The sequence below is a fragment of the Streptopelia decaocto genome, assembly GCF_964273445.1.
Source record: "Streptopelia decaocto genome assembly, chromosome: 24".
NCBI lineage: Eukaryota > Metazoa > Chordata > Aves > Columbiformes > Columbidae > Streptopelia > Streptopelia decaocto.
This window is the reverse complement of record NC_138679.1, coordinates 1,349,093-1,368,752: the sequence shown is the minus strand read 5'-3', so window position 1 is coordinate 1,368,752 and position 19,660 is coordinate 1,349,093. Positions and strand designations below refer to the sequence as shown.

Genomic DNA, 19,660 nt, shown 5'->3' with positions numbered 1-19,660 from the left:
GGTCTTGCAGCCTGGCGGCTCTGCGTGCTCCAAAGGGCACCGGATAAAACAAAGACACGCAGAGTTGGAGCCTTCCAAGTGAAAAAAGAAACTGTCTTGTGCTTCAAACAACAGTAACAACCAAAAAAATGAGTTTCTTCATTCCCATCGGGCAGTGGCCACACAGACCCCAGGCAGAAGGTGGAAAAGCAGCTGCTACTCATCTCTGGTGAGACATGACCTATAACTAAGCTCCAAACAGAAACTCAAATCTTGGCCCTGGTGCCTGCAGGGGTGAAAAGTTCCCACTTGGCTCACACCAGAGTGGAGTCCTTGCCCGAGGCTGCGGGTTTGCGCGCCAGCACGTCCCTCATCTCCCGCGCCACGCCGTTCCAGGGCTTTCCCTGCGCCTGCAGCAGCCCCGACTCTGCCGACAGCGTCCGGTGCGTTCGGGGCGGGTTGTAGCTCTCGGAGCGAAGCCCGGGGCTGCCCGAGGAGGTGAGGTTGCTGCTGGCCGCAGATCCCAACTGCGATTTGTGCTCCAGGAAAGGAGGGAAGGAAAATTCCCGGTGGATCTCGGGCCGGGGCCGGGGTGAAGCTGTGTTCTTGTTCAAATCGCTGGTGGAGGATTCGCCGTGCTGGGCGGAGTCGTTCTCGTACAGGGTGTGAGAGACCTCGGAGCGGCTGCGGCGTGAAACTTGGGAAGCCCGGACCAGGGCGTGCGTCACCGTGATCAGCAGGACGATGATGCCGGAGGAGAGGATGCAGGCGCTGGCGATCCCGGCCTCCAGTTCAAACAGCAGCAGCATGTAGATGGCGAGAGCTGCAAGGAGAGCGCAGAACAGCTTGAGGAACCAGAAGCACTAAAGCAATGATGCGCCTGACCTGCAAACTTCAGGTTTGTCACCAAGAGTAGAAAGTTCATACTATAGGAATGAGCTGGCAAAGCCATCTGCAAAACACACCTGACGCTGCAGGAGAAACTCGGAAGCTCACGGGAACCCAGCGACCAGTGCACTGGGCTGGAAATGCTCCTCCCTGCTGGGCTGGACTGGTGAGAAATGGGCACTTGCCTGTGAGGTAGACGGAGACCCCGCAGCAGAACAAGCCGATGGCAGCGTGGCGAACCCTCCGGCTGTCCAGAAGGAACCAATCCGCCCTGCAAAACAGGTGACAAAACCCATGGGGCTGTGTCATCCCTTTGCCCCGCTCTCAGCACAGGAGAAAAAAAAGCTGATGCTCTGGCCCTGGCTGAGAAACTGAAAGTGTTTTTTGTGACATTTCCAACTTCTCCTGCCTGGTGTGTTCAGAAAGCGGCTGGGGCAGGGGCTCGGGAGAGAGAAACGGCTGGAGGCTTTTGTTTCAGGTGATTTGCCCCTGTTCAGCAAACCCTGAAGAGCAAGAAAGGAACAAAACTGGGGTGTGTCAAGCCCTTAAAGAATGACAAGAAAAGTGCTGGCGCATTGAATCAAGGCCGGGGTGTCTCTTCACCCTTGGGGCTGGATTTCTGTGCTCAGCTCCGATTGCAAACCTTTTGTCTGGAGTGGGCTTGGTACTTGAATTGTGCTTAAAAAACACATGAAAAGACCAGTTTGATTCCAGCAGAGCCTTTGTTTCCCACCCAGCACCCACCCCTGCGTCTGCTGCCTCCGTTTTCCAGAACACACTCTGTCTGGGCATCACCAGAGCCAGGTTGACCTGGCAAACCCCAGTTCTTGCTGGGATTTGGAGGCTGCTGTCACCAGAGGATGCCTGCGCTAATTGGGAGAGGTCATTAGGGGATGCGGCGTAGCGTGGCAGACGGGTGCCAGGCGACTCGGGGGGAGTGGAATGGCAGAGGGATGCTGAGAAGATGCAAAAGGTCCTTTGCAACAACCGGCTGTGCACAAGGTCCCGCTGACAACCTGCAAAAGTCCCAGGGAGGTGGTTGGAAATGTGCCCCGGCTGGGAAGGACCCACCAGAGGGGCAGGACAAGCCCAGTTCTTTGCACCCGTGGGGTGAATTTGGCACAGGGGATGCTGTGCCCTGGCCCAGGCTCCCCCAGCATGGCCTGGCCCATCGCAGGCTTCTTGTAGCCTCTTGGCCGTTGCCACCCGCAGCCGGGAGCTGTTAATAGACCCTGGACTCGCTCTGGGGAAGAGCAGCCGCTTTGTTTTATTAATTACCTGAGCCAGGGGGAGGATTAGCGGGGAGGAGAAGCACTTTGTTTGGAGCTGGCTCAGACTATTGAGCGCAGCGCTGAGAAGCCGAGCGGTAATTCAGTGTGACAAGCCCAACGTGGGAAAGGTCCCTGGGACGTGAGCGGGTCCCCTAATGAAACCGGCGCCTCGGCCACGAAGAGACGGCAACTAATGGCATCCCACATCGTGGGGGAGACCTCCTGCCCAGGGACAGCATCCCTGCATCCCAAGAACCCGCCCTTTTCCTCCCAAAGCTGAGCGGAACCTTCAGGTGGCAGCTGGGGAAACTGAGGCACGACCAGACTAAGTGACGTCCTTGAGATACGAGGCAAAGGGACTCCAGACCAGGGCTCCCGATGCCTCACGTTGCCCGCAGCAAAGCCAAACGCAGCCTCTGGCTTTGCTGGGGCCGTGGAGCAGGGCACAGAAATACCATTTAAAATCACCGCACCGCGGGACGATGGTCGCTCTGCCCTGTAAGTCCTTGAGCAAGTCGCTGCTGTCTGAGCACGGGCTGCCCCTGTGACTTTGCATCTGGCTGCCTGATTAGCGCTGTTCCTGCGTCACACTTGGGATTTTCAAAGTTGAACCTCCCAACTTCGCAATTGAGCATTTTAGATCCCAAATCAACCCCAGATCTCAGACAAATTTGCAGCTGATGGGGGTTTTTCTGCTGTAAGAGTTTTCCAGCAGAAACTGAGCTCCTACCGAAAGCAAAGTTTGCTACAGGAGCTGTGTTTTGCAGGAATCTTTTGCTCTCCTTTGCTAACGAGCTCACTAAGCATCAGCTTCGCTTGGAAGACGCTGAGAGGAGACGCTGCCGCTTGCTGGGGTGCAGAGCATGAGGCATTGATGGGTTTGTCTAATTAGGGACAAAAGGAACATTCTGATTTCCTTTAAATGAATTTTGACTTGCTGAAGTCCGAGTGGTCCCAAAATGGTCCCCTGGGGACCATTGCATGAGCTACATGGAGGGACCTCCATATACAGACCAGCTTCCACCACCAAGATGCTTTTAAATCTCATTATTCACAAGTTGTTTGTTGGTTTTAACCCAGGAGCTGCTGCTGGGCCAGCGCGGGCAGAGGAGCCACCGACCCAGCCCAGGTCTCTGCCAAGGGAGGAGAGGGGAATTGCTTCAGAAACAGTTTTGCGAGTGTAAATGTGCTGGTAATAATTAAGTCAACACATGTTTATGGTTAATGATCCCAGGCCTGTGGTCATTTTGGTGCTGCCTGTGCAACCACCTCGGTAGAGACCTGGAGAGCTCAGCTCTGCTGCTGCAAAGCGCCCCAAATGAAGCAGCACATTTACAGCAGAGGTGAATTTTGTGATATCCAGGTGCTCACAGCAGCATCGTTTGCTCCCCACAACCCCCTTTTGCAGGGACTGGGGGGGCCCTGGCAAAGGCCAGATCTTGGGGTGCAGGGGGGGTCTGCAGGGCTGTGTGTGAGCCCACAGCGCAGGGAGAGGCACAGCGGTGCTCTCCTGCACCCCTCAATCCCTTCTGCACCCCCCCCACCTGCAGACCTCCTCCTCCCAAACTCCTCTGAGCCGCCCCCTGCACCTCCAGAGCATCCTGGTACCCACGCATCCCCTTGCACCCCCAATCCCCGGTGCCCCCCACATCCCCCTGCACCCCCAATCCCCGGTGCCCCCCACATCCCCCTGCACCCCCAATCCCGGTGCCCCGCAGCTCTCACCGCTCGGGCCCGGGCTGTCCCCGGCACAGCTCGGTGCTGAAGTAGCCGTGGAGGAGGCAGAGCAGCAGGCAGCTCACGTTGAGCACCAGGCAGAGCGCGGCCAGCACGGCCGACACCGGCAGCAGCACCGCGGCCGCCGGCTCCGGTAAAGCCCCTCGACCGGCACCGGGACCTGGACCGACCCGCCCCGACGGCAGCTGGAAGATGAGGCTGGAGGCGAGCAGGGCCATGGCGGCGGCCAACGTGCCGAACAGCAGCAGCACCGTCAGGGCTCGCTGCCGGTAAGTGGCGGGCATGGCGGGGCCGGTACCGGCAACCGGGGGAGCACCGGTAGGCGAGGGGGTCACCGGACTGGCAGGTTTGCTCCGCCCCGACAAAGTTGCGTGCGCTCCCGTCTCCGTCCGGTGCGACCGGGATGGGGAAGCGGGAACCGGCACCGGGTCGGGAGCGCCGCTCGGAGCTGCGGCCCCGCCGGGAGTTCGCCTCCCTCCCCGCGCCGCTGCCCGGCCGGGGCGGGTCGCTCCTGCCTCCCGGTCCGGCCCCTCGCCGCCGGGGCTGCAGCCGAGCGGCTCCCCCGGGCCGGGCCCCCCCTCCCCGGGCAGCACAGGCGGCTCCGCCCGGGATCCTCCCCCTGACGGGGCCCCGGGAGCCTCTTCGGGGCCGGTGGGGGCTCGGGTGTGATGGAAGGCGCAGGACCGGTGGGGGCCGAGGAGCCCGTGTGGGCTCGGGTGGATGGACAGAGGGATGGACGGATGGGTGGGTGGATGGACAGAGGGACAGGTGGACGGGGGGCATCCTTGCTGGGTCAGGAATGAGCACCCAGAACGTTCTCAGTCCCGCAAGGCCCTGCCGGCAGCCACCCTTGGGGCCGGCACAAGTTTCCCGTGTCTTATAAATATCCTGAGAAGCAGAAGCGCCTTTTCCCCCGGGATCTGCCCTGCCAGTGGGCTCCCCCTGGGAGCCGGGGAGGATTTGAGGAGGGTTAATTCAGGAAAGTTCGCTCTACAGGTCATCGGTTGCCTTGGGAAAGACCCTGCGCCTCGGGAGCAGTGAGGAAACTGAGGCAGGGTTTCCCTACTCAAACCCAGACTCTCCGGCGCAGCAGCTTCCCTGGCACATGGGACAAGGGGACATGGGGATCGGGCCTTTCCGTGCACGTCCCGGGCACGCTGCCAGGGCCACGGCCAGGGGACCGGCTGCGACGCTGACTCCTCCAGCCTGGTGTCATCAGCGCCTGGGTGCGTGCCCAGGCCTGGCGGTGCGATCCGGACGGGGTGACCTTTCCGTCTGGCGGCGGAGCGCTGCCCGGCGCGGCGCTGCCGGCCTTCCCGTCCCGCGTGGGTGGTTCCCGCTGGCACCCTCCGCTCCGGCCGGAGCCGCGTGGGACACGGGCTATTTTGGAAGCTGGTGTGTTGGCCTTGGCAGGCAGCACAGGTTTGGCTCCCGGCTCATTTCCAGCCTCGCTTGCATTTTTGGTTGAGGAGGTTGTCAGCCCCTGGTCCTGTGTCACTGGCGCTTGGCTCAAAATCCCCAAACCAGCCCCTGGTGATGGTGTCTCTGTCCTTTCCCCGTGGTGCAGAGAGTGACAAGGCTCAGCTGTGTCCAGAGGGGTGCATCTGAGACATCCAGCAGCTCGGGCTCCCCAAAACCCCAGGATTTTGGGGCAGGGAGGGCCTCAAGAGGGAGCTCAAAGCTTTCAAGATGCTGAAGGGAGCACCCTGGCAGAGCCGGGGGTTCAGGCAGCCCCTGCACCCAAAGCAGGGGTTCGGCTGCTGCGCGGCTCTTCGCCAGCCCCAGGGGAAGGCGGGGGGACGGGACAGGCAAAGGGCCACCCCGTGTGTCCCCAAAGCCCGGCCCAGGCAGCACAGGCCATCCGGGTGTGTCGTCTCCGACTCAGTGGCGGCCAAGGTGCTGCTCTGCGGTGCTCTCGCACTTCTGTTCTCACTCCCACCTCCTCTTCAGGATCAATTAAGATTATGAGCAGGGCTAATTAACGGTCTGCTAATCGCACTCTGAAGCCCTCTACAAATCATGAGCTTTAAAAGCAGATCTAAGCAAGCTGTCGTGTCCTTTCTGCCAGCGCAGCCTGCACCAAAATCCTCATCCAGGGAGTCCCCATCTCTCCAGCCCCTATTGCGGAGCTCCCCGGGATGGGAAGGGACCCCCGGCATGGCCGGGATGGAGGTGTCCCCACCGCAGGGCTGGTGTGGGAGCTGTTTTCCAGCCCTTCCCAACCGCTTCCCGGGCGGCTTCACTCACGTAACGGGAGCTTGGGAATTGCATCAGTTCCCCCTGGCTGCTGTAAACACGGGTGCTCCCGGGGGACCCCCACACCCAGAAGCTCCCTGAGCATCCACGCCGCAGCCAGAGGGAGCGAGACCCCCGGCGTGGTCACCCGGGGCTGCCCGGCAGATCGGGGGCTCGGGGGATCCGGGGCAGAGCGCCCAGGACCCTCCATCTCAGCCCGAGCCTGAACCCCTCAGCGGGGACACAGTAACACCCGGGAACCCCTAAACTTCCGGGGTGATCCCAGCCCCCAAGTTCCCACAAGCTCCCCCACGATCTCCCCTGTCAAATCCCCTATTCCAGCCCCCCCGGACCCCAGCAGCCTCACTCCCATCCCAACCCCCGGATGCCCCGGTCTCCCCAGCTCGCCCCGCCTCTCCACCTCCGCCCCGCCCCGTTTCCCGTCAGAGGCGGAGATATGCAAATCAGCCCCGCAGCGTCCACCAATGGCGAGCTACTCCGGCAGCGGTATGTAAATATTCACGTGGAAAGGGACTGGGATATACAATTTTTTATGGAGGAATGGGTGGGGCTATGCAAATCAAACGATGGACGGGCGGGGTTATGCAAATATTTGCGCTGTGAGGGCGGGGTTATGCAAATATTGCCGGCGCGGCTCGGGCAGGCGGCGGGCAGCGCGCTGCTCCGGGGGCAGCACCGGGACCAGGACCAGGACCGGGACCGGGAGCCGCACCGGACGGCGGCGGAGCCGCACCAGGGCCGAGCCGGCTCCGCTGCAGCGCCGGGCACCTGCGGCCGAGCCGGCGGGAGTTACCGAGGAGGAAGAGCCGCTGTCCAGGTGCGTATCCCGGGGTGGGGAGCGGGATCCCGGGCGCACCGGGACGCGGCCGCGCTCCGGTGTTGCCGGTACCGGGGAGCAGGAAAGTGGCGGCCGCGCACCCCAGGCCCGTCCATCTGCCCCGACGGGGCTGCTCTCCGCGGCGGGAGGCCCCGCGCATCGCACCGGCCGCCCCGTCGGGGCGCACGGGCTGGGGAAGCGGTACCAGCCCCGGGGAGGTGTCGGTGCGGCCGGTCCGGCGCCCCGCGGGCTGGTCTGGGCACGGCGGAGCCCCGGCCCCCGCCCCGCCGTCTAGGGATGGCGGGCTATAAAAAGCCTGTGGTTTGTGCTGCGCTCGGGGCGGTTATTTTTACTCGTGTCTGTGCAGGGAGGAACGCCCGGGTTTAACCCAAAAGTGCAGCCTGGATGGCAGCGGTCCTGCCCCGGGCCCGCCAGCCGCCTCCCCGCCACCCCGGGCTCGCCAAAGCCTTTGGGCGCCGGGGCTGAACCCGCTGCACAGAGGGGAAACTGAGGCACAGCACTGCCGGGCTGTTGGCTCGGCGTGGAGTAAGTTGTAATGCCACCAGTGACGCAGCACCGGGACAGCCCCACGAACGGCCAAGGCCTGATGTCACCGTAGCTTCTCTGGGGTGTCACACCGCTCTGGCAGTTTAAAGCAGCCCGGTTCCTCACCGCTCCTGGGTGGGGATGTGACCCATTCACGGCTCTCACCAACATGTGGCATCTCCAGCGTGTCCCGCTGCACATGAATCCCCATGGGGACAACGAGGTGGATCCTCTGCCGGATCCTCCACCCGCTGCAGCCGATTGCCAGCGAGTTCTCATCCCCAGGGCTTTACTCTTCTAATGAGAGAAAGTTTCCCAGAGCTCCTGGCCCTGGAGATGGGATTTCACAGGTCATGAATTAACATGGCAGCTGATGGTTGAGCTGGAAGTCAGGGACCTGTGCCAGGGGGACGATGGGCTGTGTCCTCTTGGTCCCTGAGCATCCCTTGGGACATCGGGTACCAGTGGGACGGGAGCATGGGTGACCCCGTTGGGGAGCCGGATCCTGGCCCTTTTCCATGTCGTTGACTGCCAGCTGGACATGTCACACACAGGTGACATGTGCGGGAGACCCGCGTAGCTCGGGGTGGGGGCTGCACTGCCATGGGGGTGCTCAAAAGGGGGAATTTGAGTGCATTTAAGACCATTGGATTTCCCTCCTCTTTGTGATAACTACAGCAGGACTGTCAGGAGTAAACCAGGTTTGTACACCATGTGGCCCTAAGGCCAGCGACTTCTGGCTGCCCCCAGCACCCCCCCAGCAGCAAACCAGCATCATTTCCCAGATGAATGCCCAGCTGCAGCATGGGGTGGCCCAGCCCTGCGAGAACAGCATGTTTCTTCCCTTGGCTGATGCTGACACTGAGCAAAAAAGGTGATCTGGGCCCTAGAGGGGATCCGTGTGTCCGTCTGTCTTTCCAAGGGAAAGAGCTGCCTCGTTTTTTGGGGACATTTCGATCCTTCCTTCTTCCACACAGTCATTTTGGAACCGAAAAGCCTCCACCCATCACTGCGTGTCACCTGATGGCACCGCGCTGTGGCGGTGCCGGGTTCTGGTGGGACTTTCGGTCTGTGTCACCCCGCGTGGAGCTGGGGCTGGATGGGGGCCGGGTCCCCCCGAGCCCAACCGAGAGCTGGATTTGGCTCTGGAGAGGCACACAGCAATGCCATGGGGTGGATAGATCAATTAAATCACCCCCAGGGACTTTGCTGGGGTGACACTTGGGAGATGGGGGAAGGTGCTTAGTGGAGTCAAACCCCTTATCCCCAGCAGCCTGACATGCCCTTGGTGTCCTGGTGGTCCCCAAGCCCCCACAGCACCGCCGGACTCTCCTTTCCCCTGCTTCCCAGCAGGCTCCTTCCTCCTCCCAGCGCCGCTGGCCCCGCTCTGGTTTGTACTGGTTAGTTGTCTAAACAGCCTATAAAAAGCAGAACCCCTGGCAGAAACCCTGGTGAGCTCTGACGTCTCCCTGCGCCGGGCCGGGGATGCTGCTCGCGCCCGAGGCCCCAGCGCTGCCGCTCCCCGGGGACGGTGAGAACCGCGGCCGCGTCCCCGGCGGGGAGCTGGGCAGCACCCGCCAGGGCTGGATGTGGCCCTTGGTGGCCCCAGTACCTTGTGTCCGTTGGTGATGGGTGGTCCTTAAAGCCCCATTTCAAACCCATTGCCCTCCCAGCCTTGGTAAAACAGCGTCTGACTTGCCCCCACCAGGGATTTCACCACCACTGGCTCAGGTTTTTCCCTCCCCAGCCAAGCTCGCTTCTTCTCCACGGAAAAGATGGGATGGAAACTCTTTCTCCCACTTTAATCATTTTATTTTTCTCTGACAAAACACTTTTTGGAAGCTGCCAAACGCCAACAGCGCGTACTTGCTGGCTGCTCTCTTTCCCCTCCATTTCCACCCAGCCACTTCCAGCTTTCAGATTTGCAACAAAATCCCCATAATTTGGTGAAAATGGTCTTTTTTCCCCAATTTCTACATTGCTGCTGCTTCATCCCATGGGGATGGAAGGATGAAGGATGGGGAGCTCGGAGACCCTGAGTTTTGGTCCAGGTGCCCCTCTAATAACCCCCCCACTTTGACTTTAGAATAGACATTGTATTTAACATTTCTGGGATCATTCAGGGATGGAGAAGGATGTAAAGGTGTAAAAGGCAGCGCTGGGACCCCCCCGGTACCGCCACGAGCGCCCCGCACCACGCCGGGAACGCAGCACATGGAAAAACACGTCGTTCTCAAGGGGTTCGCTTCGTCTCAGTGCGTTAATTAGGACCTGGGATAGGAAGTTTACACACAAATGACCCCTAAAGATGCAGAGGGTCCAGGGAGTTAATTACAAAGGTCGTTGCGGCCGGGGGGTCGGGTGGCACGTCGCTGCGGGCGCTGGCAGAGGGACGGGGGGCGAGGGTGTGGAAGCGAGCCCGGTGCGTGCGAGCGAGCAGTGAGCCCGGACTAAAGATAATCTGGCGTGGGAGGGAGCGGAGGCCGGCGGGACGCCAGGCAGCGCTGCCCGCCGCTGCGGCTCCTCTCCGCCAGGTTTCGAGGGCTCCAGAGCTTTGGTTTTGTCTGTGATGATGATGGTGGCGGGTGCTTCATCCCCGCGGCTGCACCGTGGTGTGAATCCCCGGCACGGCCACGCTAATGAGGAGCTGTTTGTGCCAGGTGGGTCCTGGTGGAGATTCATGCAGTGGGGTTTCCTGTGGGGCTGGCACCCCAACCCTGCTCCCTCCTGCTTGGGGGTCCCCAGCTGTGAGCCCTTGGCTCCTGATGGGACGCAGGCTGCTGTCCCCAGCCATGGGGACAAGGCTGCAGGATGCCACCTTGCTGGACCGTGGGATGGAGGTGGCAGAGCCACCCCGTTGTGCCCGTCGCTGCCGGCTGCGATAATCGCCTGCAGCCTTAATGCTGCTTTATCGCCTTATTAAGCGGCGCAGCAATTAAAATCCAGAGTAAGAGTGCCCCCTTTCCCCTCCCAGCCCTTAATACTTGTCCGGGGGGACCCGAGCGCCGGTGCCCTGCCGCACTGCGGTGACCGACCCAGGTGCTTTGTACCCGCTCCTGGAGTTCATTTCTCCCCTGCCCTGTGGCCACGCTGAACCCCACACCATCCTGCAAGACCCGGCACGTGGCCGCGGTGCTGGTGTGGCGGTGGCCTGGGGCCGTGCGTGTCCCCATGGGTGTCCCACGTGGTGGCGGTGGCCGAGCGGCCGAGGCGATGCCCCAGGAGTCACGGAACCGTAATGAGCTGCCCGGGGAGGCGGCTGATGAAACCGCCCCACATGTTGCACGAGGCCTCCAATGGTTTCCCTGGTGTTGGGACGAGCCGCCCCGGCCCCAGCCGTGGTGAACATGTCGTGAGTCCGGCCATGGTGGGTCCCCACGTCCCCCAGCCCCACGGTGCTGCAGCTGCTGCTTCCTCTTGCCTCCCACCTCCACCTGCTATTCTGTGTTGGGGGCCCTGTCGCATCACCCCATGGGTGCTGGTGCCCCCTGGCACCCCTGCAGCATCACGCCATGGGCACTGATACCCCCAGATCCCACTCCTCGAGGACCCTGTCTGGGCAGATGGGCAGATGCTGGTACCCTGTTGTCCCCTGTCCCCTCCCATGGAGCAGCACAGAGGGGACACTGCAAGGTCGGGGCTTCGCAGGGTCAGTCCCAGTGCAGGGACCGTCTCCCTCTGTGCTTCCCATGCAGCTGGGAACCAGGGTGCTGAGGAGCTGGGAGTGGTGGCCCCAGCTGAGGGGACCCTTGGCAGCGTTTTATGTCCTTGCTGCAGACAGGGGGACATGTCCTTCTGTCCCCAGCAGCCTGGAGCCTTTAAACCCCCCTGCTGGGGTGACGCTGTGCAGGGACACGGGGACTCACAGCTGGATGAACATCCCCCCGACCCAAACTCAGTGGCAAGTCAGAGCTCCCCAGGGAACAGTTCTGGTTCCTGCACTCCAGGTTCAAGGTGATGGGCTGGGGCGGGCAGGTAGGAGCTGACCCCCCCGGCCAGCCCTGGCCCGGTGCTGTGCCACACGTATCAGGAGCAGCCCAGCCCTGCACCAGCAGCAGAAATTGTTGGAAAAGCTCTGGTTTTCACCAGGGAACCGTGCACTTTTTCCGGGGGGGGGTGGTCTTGGCACCCCCTGTACCTTGGTGTCGTGCGTGGGCTCTGGGACACAGGGTGGCAGCAGGGGCCGTGGGAACGGCAGTGCAATTTCCTTCCATAAATTAAAATTAGTTTTGATCAGCTAAATATAGCAGCTGAGCAAGATGGTAAATGGCAACGTGCTCGAGAGGGGGAAGCGGGACAAGCCGGGGCATTGGGGAGCGAAGGGTTGGCCAGTCCCCAACCTGCACCCCTGGGGTGCATCCCCCCATGGGGGTGCTGCTGGAAGGGTTCGGGGGCTCCTGGGGTGTCTGTCATCCCTGGGGAGTCCCAGCACAGACCTCCGGGTCCCACCAGCCTCCCTGTTTGGCTTTTGCCCCATGGCCGTGGCTTGGGGACAGCGGGGACCGAGCGCTGCACCCAAATTGGGGTGGAGGGCCTGGGTGTGAGGGTCCTGTTGGGAGTGTCTTGGTGCCACCCATGGCTCTGCACCGGGGCGTCCCGGAGGGGTTTGGGGGTGAGCGGTGCTGGGGGATGACAAGAGGAGCAAGATGTGGGTCCCTGAGATGACAGGGGAGACCACGGGGGTGTCCCAGCGCGGTGCCAGGCTGCCATGGGTGCTGGCACCCTGCGACGGGACGGGACATGGGGTCCCCTGACCCCTTGTGCACCCCACGCCGGCTCACACGGCCCACGGAGGTGGGTGGTTTCGCTTTGCTGTCTCCTCGTGCAGCCACTTCCTGGCCTGCGAATGGCGGAGGGCAAATTTAGTCTGTTCGCATTAAAAACAATCTAAAAAACACAACTTGAACCTAAAACCAGCCCTTTGGTTCGCTGGACCCTCCCCGCGGCCAGCCCGGCCTCCCTTATAACCGCCCTCCCGTCCCCGGAGCAGCACCCGTGTGTGGGGCAGGGTGGGAGCAGCACCCATGCGCGGGGCAGGGTGGGAGCAGCCCCCACGCGTTCAGGGGGTGCTGGGGATGCCGATGCTGATCCTGAGCTCCCTGATCCCTGATCCTGAGCTCCCTGAGTGGCGCCGCCACTGTCCGGCTGGACACGCAGGTGCTGGGGTCCCGGGGTTGGGGTGATGGAGCTGGGGCGGCGGAACCAGCTTGCGCAGAGCTGAAGGGGATTTTTCCCTCTTGCCACAGCAGAATTTCCCAATTTTGTTTTAATTTTTCAGTTTGCCACCATCTTTGCTGAAAAAAAAAAAGAAAAAGAAAAAAATGCCGGAACTTCCTCCAAAAACCGTTTTTTTTTCAGCAAAACTTATTTTTGGTGGTTGAAGGAGGCGCGGGCGGCGCTGGGGGGGCTGCTCGCTCGGCCAAAGGGGGCTCAGCGGCTTTGTGCTCTTTTCCAGCCCCCCGACACGTGTAAGAGGTGAAAATGGGCCGGAAAAAAATACAGATCAGCCGAATACTGGATCAGCGGAACCGACAGGTAGGAGCCGCTTGGGGACAAGGGGGGGACAAGGGGGATATGGACCCATGAGGCCATGGAGGGAGGCAAAGCCACTCTGCTCCCACCTTCAGATGAATCGGAGGGGGCTTGGGGACCCAGGGGGGGAATTTGGGGCTGAATGCAGGGGTCCAGGGTGCAGCATCCTGTCCCGTTTCCCTGCTCCGCAGGTGACTTTCACCAAGCGGAAATTCGGGCTGATGAAGAAGGCGTACGAGCTGAGCGTCCTGTGCGACTGCGAGATCGCCCTCATCATCTTCAACAGCACCAACCGGCTCTTCCAGTACGCCAGCACCGACATGGACAAGGTGCTGCTCAAGTACACGGAGTACAGCGAGCCCCACGAGAGCCGCACCAACTCCGACATCCTCGAGGTAGCGGCCGGGGGTGGCCAGGGGGGCTTCGGGGTGGTTGGGGGACCCTCCTCACCCCCTGGCTCCCGCAGACGCTGAAGCGCAAGGGGCTGGGGCTGGAGAGCCACGAGCTGGAGCTGGACGAGGGGCCGGAGCCCGGGGAGAAGGGCCGAAGGCTGAGCGAGGGCATGGACCTGTCGGTGGCACGGCCCAGGTTTTATGTGAGTCGCCGCCACCCCAATGGTCCCCAAGGGTCCTGGCCCCATCCCTCATCCCCACTTTGCCCGCAGAGCCCGGTGCCGCTGCCCGAGGCCGCCTACGGCAGCTCCCCGCTGGCCACCGACACGTCCCTGGGCAGCACCAGCGGGTCCCCGCAGGGCCAGGGCCGCCCACCCGCCTTCAAACCGGCAGCAGCGAAGCCACCGGGACGCTCGCCGGGACCGCTGCCCCCAGGTAGGCTTGGACATGTCACTCGGGGACGCTGCGCGGAGAAGGTCCCCGTGATGGGCACTCTGTCCCCGCCATGAGCACCCATCCTTGCTGGCCCCATGGGGATTTTCCCGGCCGGGTACCACGTGCAAAGCTCCTCTCGCAGCATCTCCTGGGGACTTACCGGGGCTGGGCTGGGTGCGTGGGCAGGTAGCGCTGCCGCAGCTGTAGCAACACCATCCCCTGTTCCTTCCAGCTGCATCCTGCACCCTCCCAGCACCCAACTGGCCCTGGCACCCCGCACCCGCAGGAGATGGATATAAGGGGCTCATCCTGCCCAGCAGGGTGGCACCAGCCTGGGCAATGGGGACGTGGGTGCCTCCAGGGCCACGCAACAGAAAAGGGGCCTGAAAAAGATGATGCTGGGGCTTGACCCGGTGCAAACCCCCCGGGTGGATGGGTGCTCGGTAGCATGGGGACAGCTGGGCGATATTCCCAGTGTGCAATGCAGCATCCCTGTCTCCTTGGATGGGGAGAGTGTGGTGGCCCCAGGGACACTGGACGTTGCTGCAGGAGGTCCTGGATGGTCCTGGATGCTCCGTGGGGAGCTGGGACGAGGGTGCTGCCCACGGCGGGGTCTGGCGGGGGAGGTTTGCAGCCGGTTGGCCCTGGGGCCAGATCCGGCCACCGCCTTCGCACATCGTTTCCGCTTGCAGCATGTGGCCGCATCAATGCCGGGGGCGGCCACCGCAGCCCAGGTGCGCTGACGGCCCCGTGCAGGATGTGGGTTTGCCGGAGCGTGACGCTGTGCGCGCACACATGGCCGCCCGCGGTGACAAGGCCACCGAGGCCACCCGCCACAGCTATGGGGATCCTCCTGAGGACAAGAGCCCCCGGGCCCCTGCATCCCTCAGGGCCCCTCCGTTCATCCTCCCGTCCCTCTGCCCACCCAGGTATTGGCTACCCCCTCTTCCCTGCTGGCAACCTGACCCGAGCCCTGGCCACCAAAACCCCCCCACCGCTGTACCTGGGGGCGGAGGGCCGGCGTGCCGAAGCCCATGGCCGGAGCAGCGGCAGCGCAGCGGTGAGTGCCACGGGGGGGACACTGGGCTTGTAGCACCCACCACTTGGGCTAGCATGCTGGCAATGCCCCGGTTCTGCAGCCCCCTGCCCCAGGGTCCCCCAGGTGCCCCAGGTGCCCGGGACCCCCTCGCCACGGGGTTCCCATGCGGGTCGGTGATAGCAGGAAGCTCATTGGCCTTGGGCCACGCGGATGTCCCCTCCCCAAATTCAACAAGGAGCTCACCTGGTCCACTCACACCTCCCCTTCCTCAGCCCCACACCGGGGCTTTGGGAAGGGATGGAGGGAATGTAACAAGCCCCCCGGGAGGTCAGCAGCATGGAGCCTGATGGGGGGACACCCCAATTTCCCACAGCGGCCACTGTATCCCACTCTGCAGACCCTGAGCCCCGTGCTCGCCCCGGGCAGCTCTGGCGTCCACGGCTTCACCTTCCTCAGCCCAGCACAAGCAGGTAAGTTCTGGCCTCTTGGCACTGGGACAGCGTGAGCCCCCCACCCACCATTAATCCCCCCCAGCTCCTGCTCACTCTTGGCCTCCTGCTTGGCAGAGTTTGGGGCTGGCGAGCCCCCGCCGCCCCCCGGATTCCTGCAGCCTGGCCCCACGGCGTGGCAGCACCCGCGAGACATGGCAGCGCTGGGGTAAGGATGGGGGGAGCCGTGAGGAGTGGGGGCATGGGCTGGGAATGAGCCTGTTCGTGAGGAGCTGCAGCACCCATGGGTGCCACCTCCCAGCCCTGGGTACAACTGTCACCCAAAGTGCCACCCACCTGCTACTGGCTGTGCTGGAGTCTGTCCAGCTTCACCCCAAAAACGGGGTGCACAGTCGCCCCCTCCCACCCTCTGCTGTTGGCAGAGCCTATTTCAAACGACATTTCACAGGGGACCTGTCCCCATTGTCCCCCATGTCACACAGCAGCCCGGTGGGCAGCTGCCCAGTGCCCGGCTGGGTCAGAGCTGGGGTGGGAGGTGAGTTTGGGGGTCTCAGCCCCACCTGGGAGAAGAAGGGGGGTCAGCTCAGCCTCTCCCCACCCTGTGCACCTCAGCGAGGGGTGCAGGGAGACCCGGCCTCACTCCTGCCCCCCCCACACCCCAGGGTCAGCAGCCGGAACGTCCCCACCGAAGAGCCGTCCCTGGCCCCCGGCACCTCCCCGCAGCACCAAACCATCAGCATCAAGTCAGAGCGGGTGTCCCCAGGGCTGGGCACCCCCCAGCCCCCCCTGACCAGCCTGGTCTCCCTGAGCGAAGCCTCCCGAGGCCCCGGAGACCTCCAGCAGCGCGATGACTACACCAAGGGGTACCCCTACCCCATGGGGACCCCCCGGCCGCTGGCGGAGGAGCAGCGGGTCCCCGTCCCCGCACGGCGGGCGCAGGCCATGGACACGTGGCAGAGATAGCAAGGCCGATGGGGTGCAGGGTGGGGGGAACCTCCCGCTTTGCCCCCATCCTGAGCCCCCCTGTGCCCTTTGCGATGCTGTCGGGGGGGCGGCAGTGCCGTGGGGCTTCCCGCGGGGTTCTGGTCCCTCATCCTGGGGCTGCAGCTCCCAGCAAATCCCCTCTCCATGCCGGTGCCCCCCACACGCCGCCAGCCCCGCTCCCTGCAGCTCTGCACCCCAGCAGCCCCTGCCAGGCCAGGACCCCCCCGGAGCAACGAGCGCAACCCCGGCCCCATGTCCGGTGCCGGACACTGTCCAGCCCAGTCCGTCCGTCTGTCCCTGCGTGTCCCCAGCCGGCGGGAATGCCTGAGAAGTGCCACGCGGTGGCAGCAGGACTGAGAGCACCAGCGGCGGGTCCAGCCCTGCACAGCGCGGGCCCAATCCTGCCCCCAGCTCGGGGGCGGCCAGGGGTCCCATGGTGCGAGGGATGGAGGGAGGCGCGGGGGGCGGTGGGTGCTGCTCCCCCAGCCCAGCGGCTCTTTTCTATTTATTGTCTTCTCACCAATAAAGAGCTGGGAGCGTCAGGGTGTCCGGCGTGAGCTTGTTGGGGTCAGCAGCATGACTCGGGGTGGCTAAGAAGGTAGCAGGTCATTAGTGTCCCCAAGGGAAGAAGTAGCCCATACCCTGACCCCCTTTGGCTCAGTGCTGCTGTCCCCCACATCCCCCAGGCTCAGCGTTGCCTCTCCAGGGTCACTGACTCAGTGATGTGGGTGACAACTGGGTCACCTCCGGCTTTGGCTGGGTCCCTGGGGTCCAGCCATGCTGCTCCCCGCTTTTTGGCTCCCTGGGAGACCCCAAAAAGCTGCTGGGAAGGTCTCAGCACCGCAGCCTGGCACTGGGAGCAGGCGGGAGGGGGAAAATCCCTTTCTATGCTCTTAAGATCGGAATCGGTGGGAGCAAGTGGGGGGTTAATTGTGTCTCTTAACTGTGTCTCTTACAGCTCAGGGCTGGGGTGGGGGGGGTTCTGCTGCTCCCTGGGGCGAGGGAGCATCTGTGGGGCCCGCAGTGTGCTGGGTGTGGCGGTGACCACGGCCGTGCTGCTGAGAGGTGAGCAGGGCGCGGGCGGGACCAGGGTTTTGCAGCGCCCATCATCCATCCTCTGTTTTTAGGGGGGCCGTGGGTTCCCTCCAGTACTACCTGGGCACTCACAGGCTGGGATCTGGTGGGGATGGGGATTCTCTCCACACCGGCTACTCGCCAGTGCTGAGCTTGTCCCTTTATTGGGGGGAGGTGGGAATACCGGTGGGCGAGCCTCGAGATTAAAACATGGGTGGCAGATTAATCCTGGGAAGAGTTTGCCCTGTTTAACAGAGCCCGACGAGTGACATAAATACCAGCTGGGATTAGGGGCTGCATGGAGCCTTGAGAGCCCAGGGCTGGACCCAGCCTTGGCCCAGGTCCCCCCAGCTGGTGTGTCCCCTCCCAGGCCACCCTTGGGGCTGGGAAGGGGCTTCTGCAAGCAAGGAGGAGGCGAGACACCCAGGGAAAGTGTGGGGGCTGGGGTAAGAGACACTGATTGAATAGCAATGACTGCATGATTTATGGTTTGCATTATTGCATGGCTCATTTGAATATATGCTAATAAGGCTTTTCTCCTGGTTTTGTTTGTAAGATTTAGATTTGCTATGGCAACCCGCTGTCATGGAAGGAGCGCCAGGAAATGTCAGGGTGAGGTGAGCCCTGGGGAGGGGCTGGGGCTGCCAGGGGGTGACTTGCTGCATCCCATCGCGGGGACACGGGAGTGGCCGCTGGGACACGGAGGGCAGCGGTAGGAGACCCCCGAGCCGACCGGAGCCGCGCATCCCCCCAGCTGCCTGCAGGTCCAGTAATACCCCATTGCGACAGGTCCTAAACCTGGGTGGAGGGTGCCCTGGGGTGTCCCTGGTCCCACTTTGGCCTTGCAGAGAAGTCCCTCTGCCCTTTGCCCCCAGCCTCGTGCCCCTGTCCACCCAGCGAGCATCCCTGCAGCGCGGCAGAGACAGTGGGACACCCCATTGCACCCAGGGACACTCGGCTTCAGTGGGGGGACAGTGCTTGGGATGACACTGAGAAGAGACAGAGCATTTGCACCTGCTCTGTGCCCCCCACCCGTCCATCCTATGGGGTCCTGGTCCATGGTGGGGGTATCTGGACCATCTCCCCCCCTCTGTGTCCTTGTGTCCCTTTCCCAGCTGGCTGGGGAAGCTGCCCCAGTAAAGCCCAGTTACCTGTAGGCCTGGGAGGGCAGGGGGCTGTGCTGCTCCAGCAGGGTGGGGGGCTGCGAAGCCGGTGGGGCTTTGTCTCCTGGTCGGTGTTGGTACCTCCCCTTTGCCAGGGCTTAGATTTACCATTGGGGCTCTGCTCCCCGATTTGGGGGGGGCTGTGGATGTTGCAGCCATGGTGCTCCCTTGCTGGGAAAAAAACAGGCAGGTTGTTTTTGGGGGACCATCCCCTCCCCAGAGTTGGGGAGCAGCCTCTTGTCATCGGATCGCAGCCTGGGTGGGTGTGGGCTGATTGTCTGTATCCCACAGGGTTGTGATACTACTGGGGGGACATCTCGGGTGGGGATGGGGCCTCCCCGCTGCCCCCACCCAGGCGGCTCCTTCGCCGGGAGAGCTCCGGGCCCGTCCCGCCTGCGGGAACCGGGAGAGGTGCAGCCCCTCGGAGCGCCACGGCCACGCGTGACCGCGGAGCAGCCCCGGGAGGACGGGCAGGGTCGGTGCGGCTCGGGGCTGTCGCGGTGGCCCCCAGGGCTGGGCGCTGCCTGTCACCGCAGCGAACCGATGGTCCGGGACGGGCCGCCGGCTCCCGGGTTACCCGGGGCCGTTCAATGCCTCATAACGAGGCGGGAACGAGCCCCGGGCCGGGGGTGCTCGGTCGCTCCTCACCGCCCCGCCGCAGCAAACCGGGGCCGAGCCGGTCACCCGGGGCTGTCTCCCCGCTTCTTCCCCCCGCTCCCCGTGTATCCTCCCCCAAACACCCACTTTGTTGTTTTGCAAAATCCCTGAAATATTCATGGCACTGCGCCGAGCGCCTCTTAATGAATTTTTGATCAAAACGTTATCAGGAAGCCAAAATACGCCGCCGCCCCCATCCAAACCCCCGCCCTCGGGGGAGTGGGACCGAGCCCACCGGTACCGGGAGCTGGACGAGCTGGGCAGGGCCCCGAGGGCCTTTTGCCCGGGGTGGCCCCGGCGGTGGGGCCGAGCAGCCCGGGGGTCGCAGCTCACCGCCGGGAATGGTTATTCCGGGGCCGGCGGCAAGATTTGGGGTGTCCGAAGTGCAGGCCCGGCCTCCTGCTGCTCCTGGACCGGACGGAGCCGGGAGGAACGGGCCGG

At 63.2% G+C, this 19,660-nt stretch overlaps 2 protein-coding genes across 2 annotated transcripts; one reads left to right on the top strand and one right to left on the bottom strand.

The window, feature by feature from the left end:
• Window positions 1–111: 111 nt before the first annotated feature.
• TMEM221 (transmembrane protein 221) lies at window positions 112–4,159 on the bottom strand (the record flags this gene model as incomplete). Its single annotated transcript, XM_082072346.1, has 3 exons — window positions 112–802; window positions 1,053–1,138; window positions 3,864–4,159. 3 exons carry the CDS (start codon window positions 4,157–4,159, stop codon window positions 294–296), a joined length of 891 nt encoding a protein of 296 aa, XP_081928472.1. The 3' UTR covers window positions 112–293.
• Window positions 4,160–6,812: 2,653 nt separating this feature from the next.
• Window positions 6,813–16,867, top strand: MEF2B (myocyte enhancer factor 2B). Its single transcript, XM_082071872.1, has 9 exons — window positions 6,813–6,948; window positions 12,951–13,029; window positions 13,218–13,421; window positions 13,493–13,621; window positions 13,691–13,853; window positions 14,783–14,913; window positions 15,266–15,362; window positions 15,459–15,549; window positions 16,004–16,867. Exons 2-9 carry the CDS (start codon window positions 12,976–12,978, stop codon window positions 16,302–16,304), a joined length of 1,170 nt encoding a protein of 389 aa, XP_081927998.1. The 5' UTR covers window positions 6,813–6,948; window positions 12,951–12,975; the 3' UTR covers window positions 16,305–16,867.
• The last annotated feature ends 2,793 nt before the right edge of the window (window positions 16,868–19,660 follow it).

Bases quoted from the DNA above. Each gene is read 5' to 3' on its own strand.
- MEF2B (XM_082071872.1), top strand. From the start codon at position 12,976: ATGGGCCGGAAAAAAATACAGATCAGCCGAATACTGGATCAGCGGAAC. The intron at 13,622-13,690 runs GTGAGTCGCCGC...CTTTGCCCGCAG, and splicing joins TGGCACGGCCCAGGTTTTAT to AGCCCGGTGCCGCTGCCCGA. The intron at 15,550-16,003 runs GTAAGGATGGGG...CCCACACCCCAG, and splicing joins CGAGACATGGCAGCGCTGGG to GGTCAGCAGCCGGAACGTCC.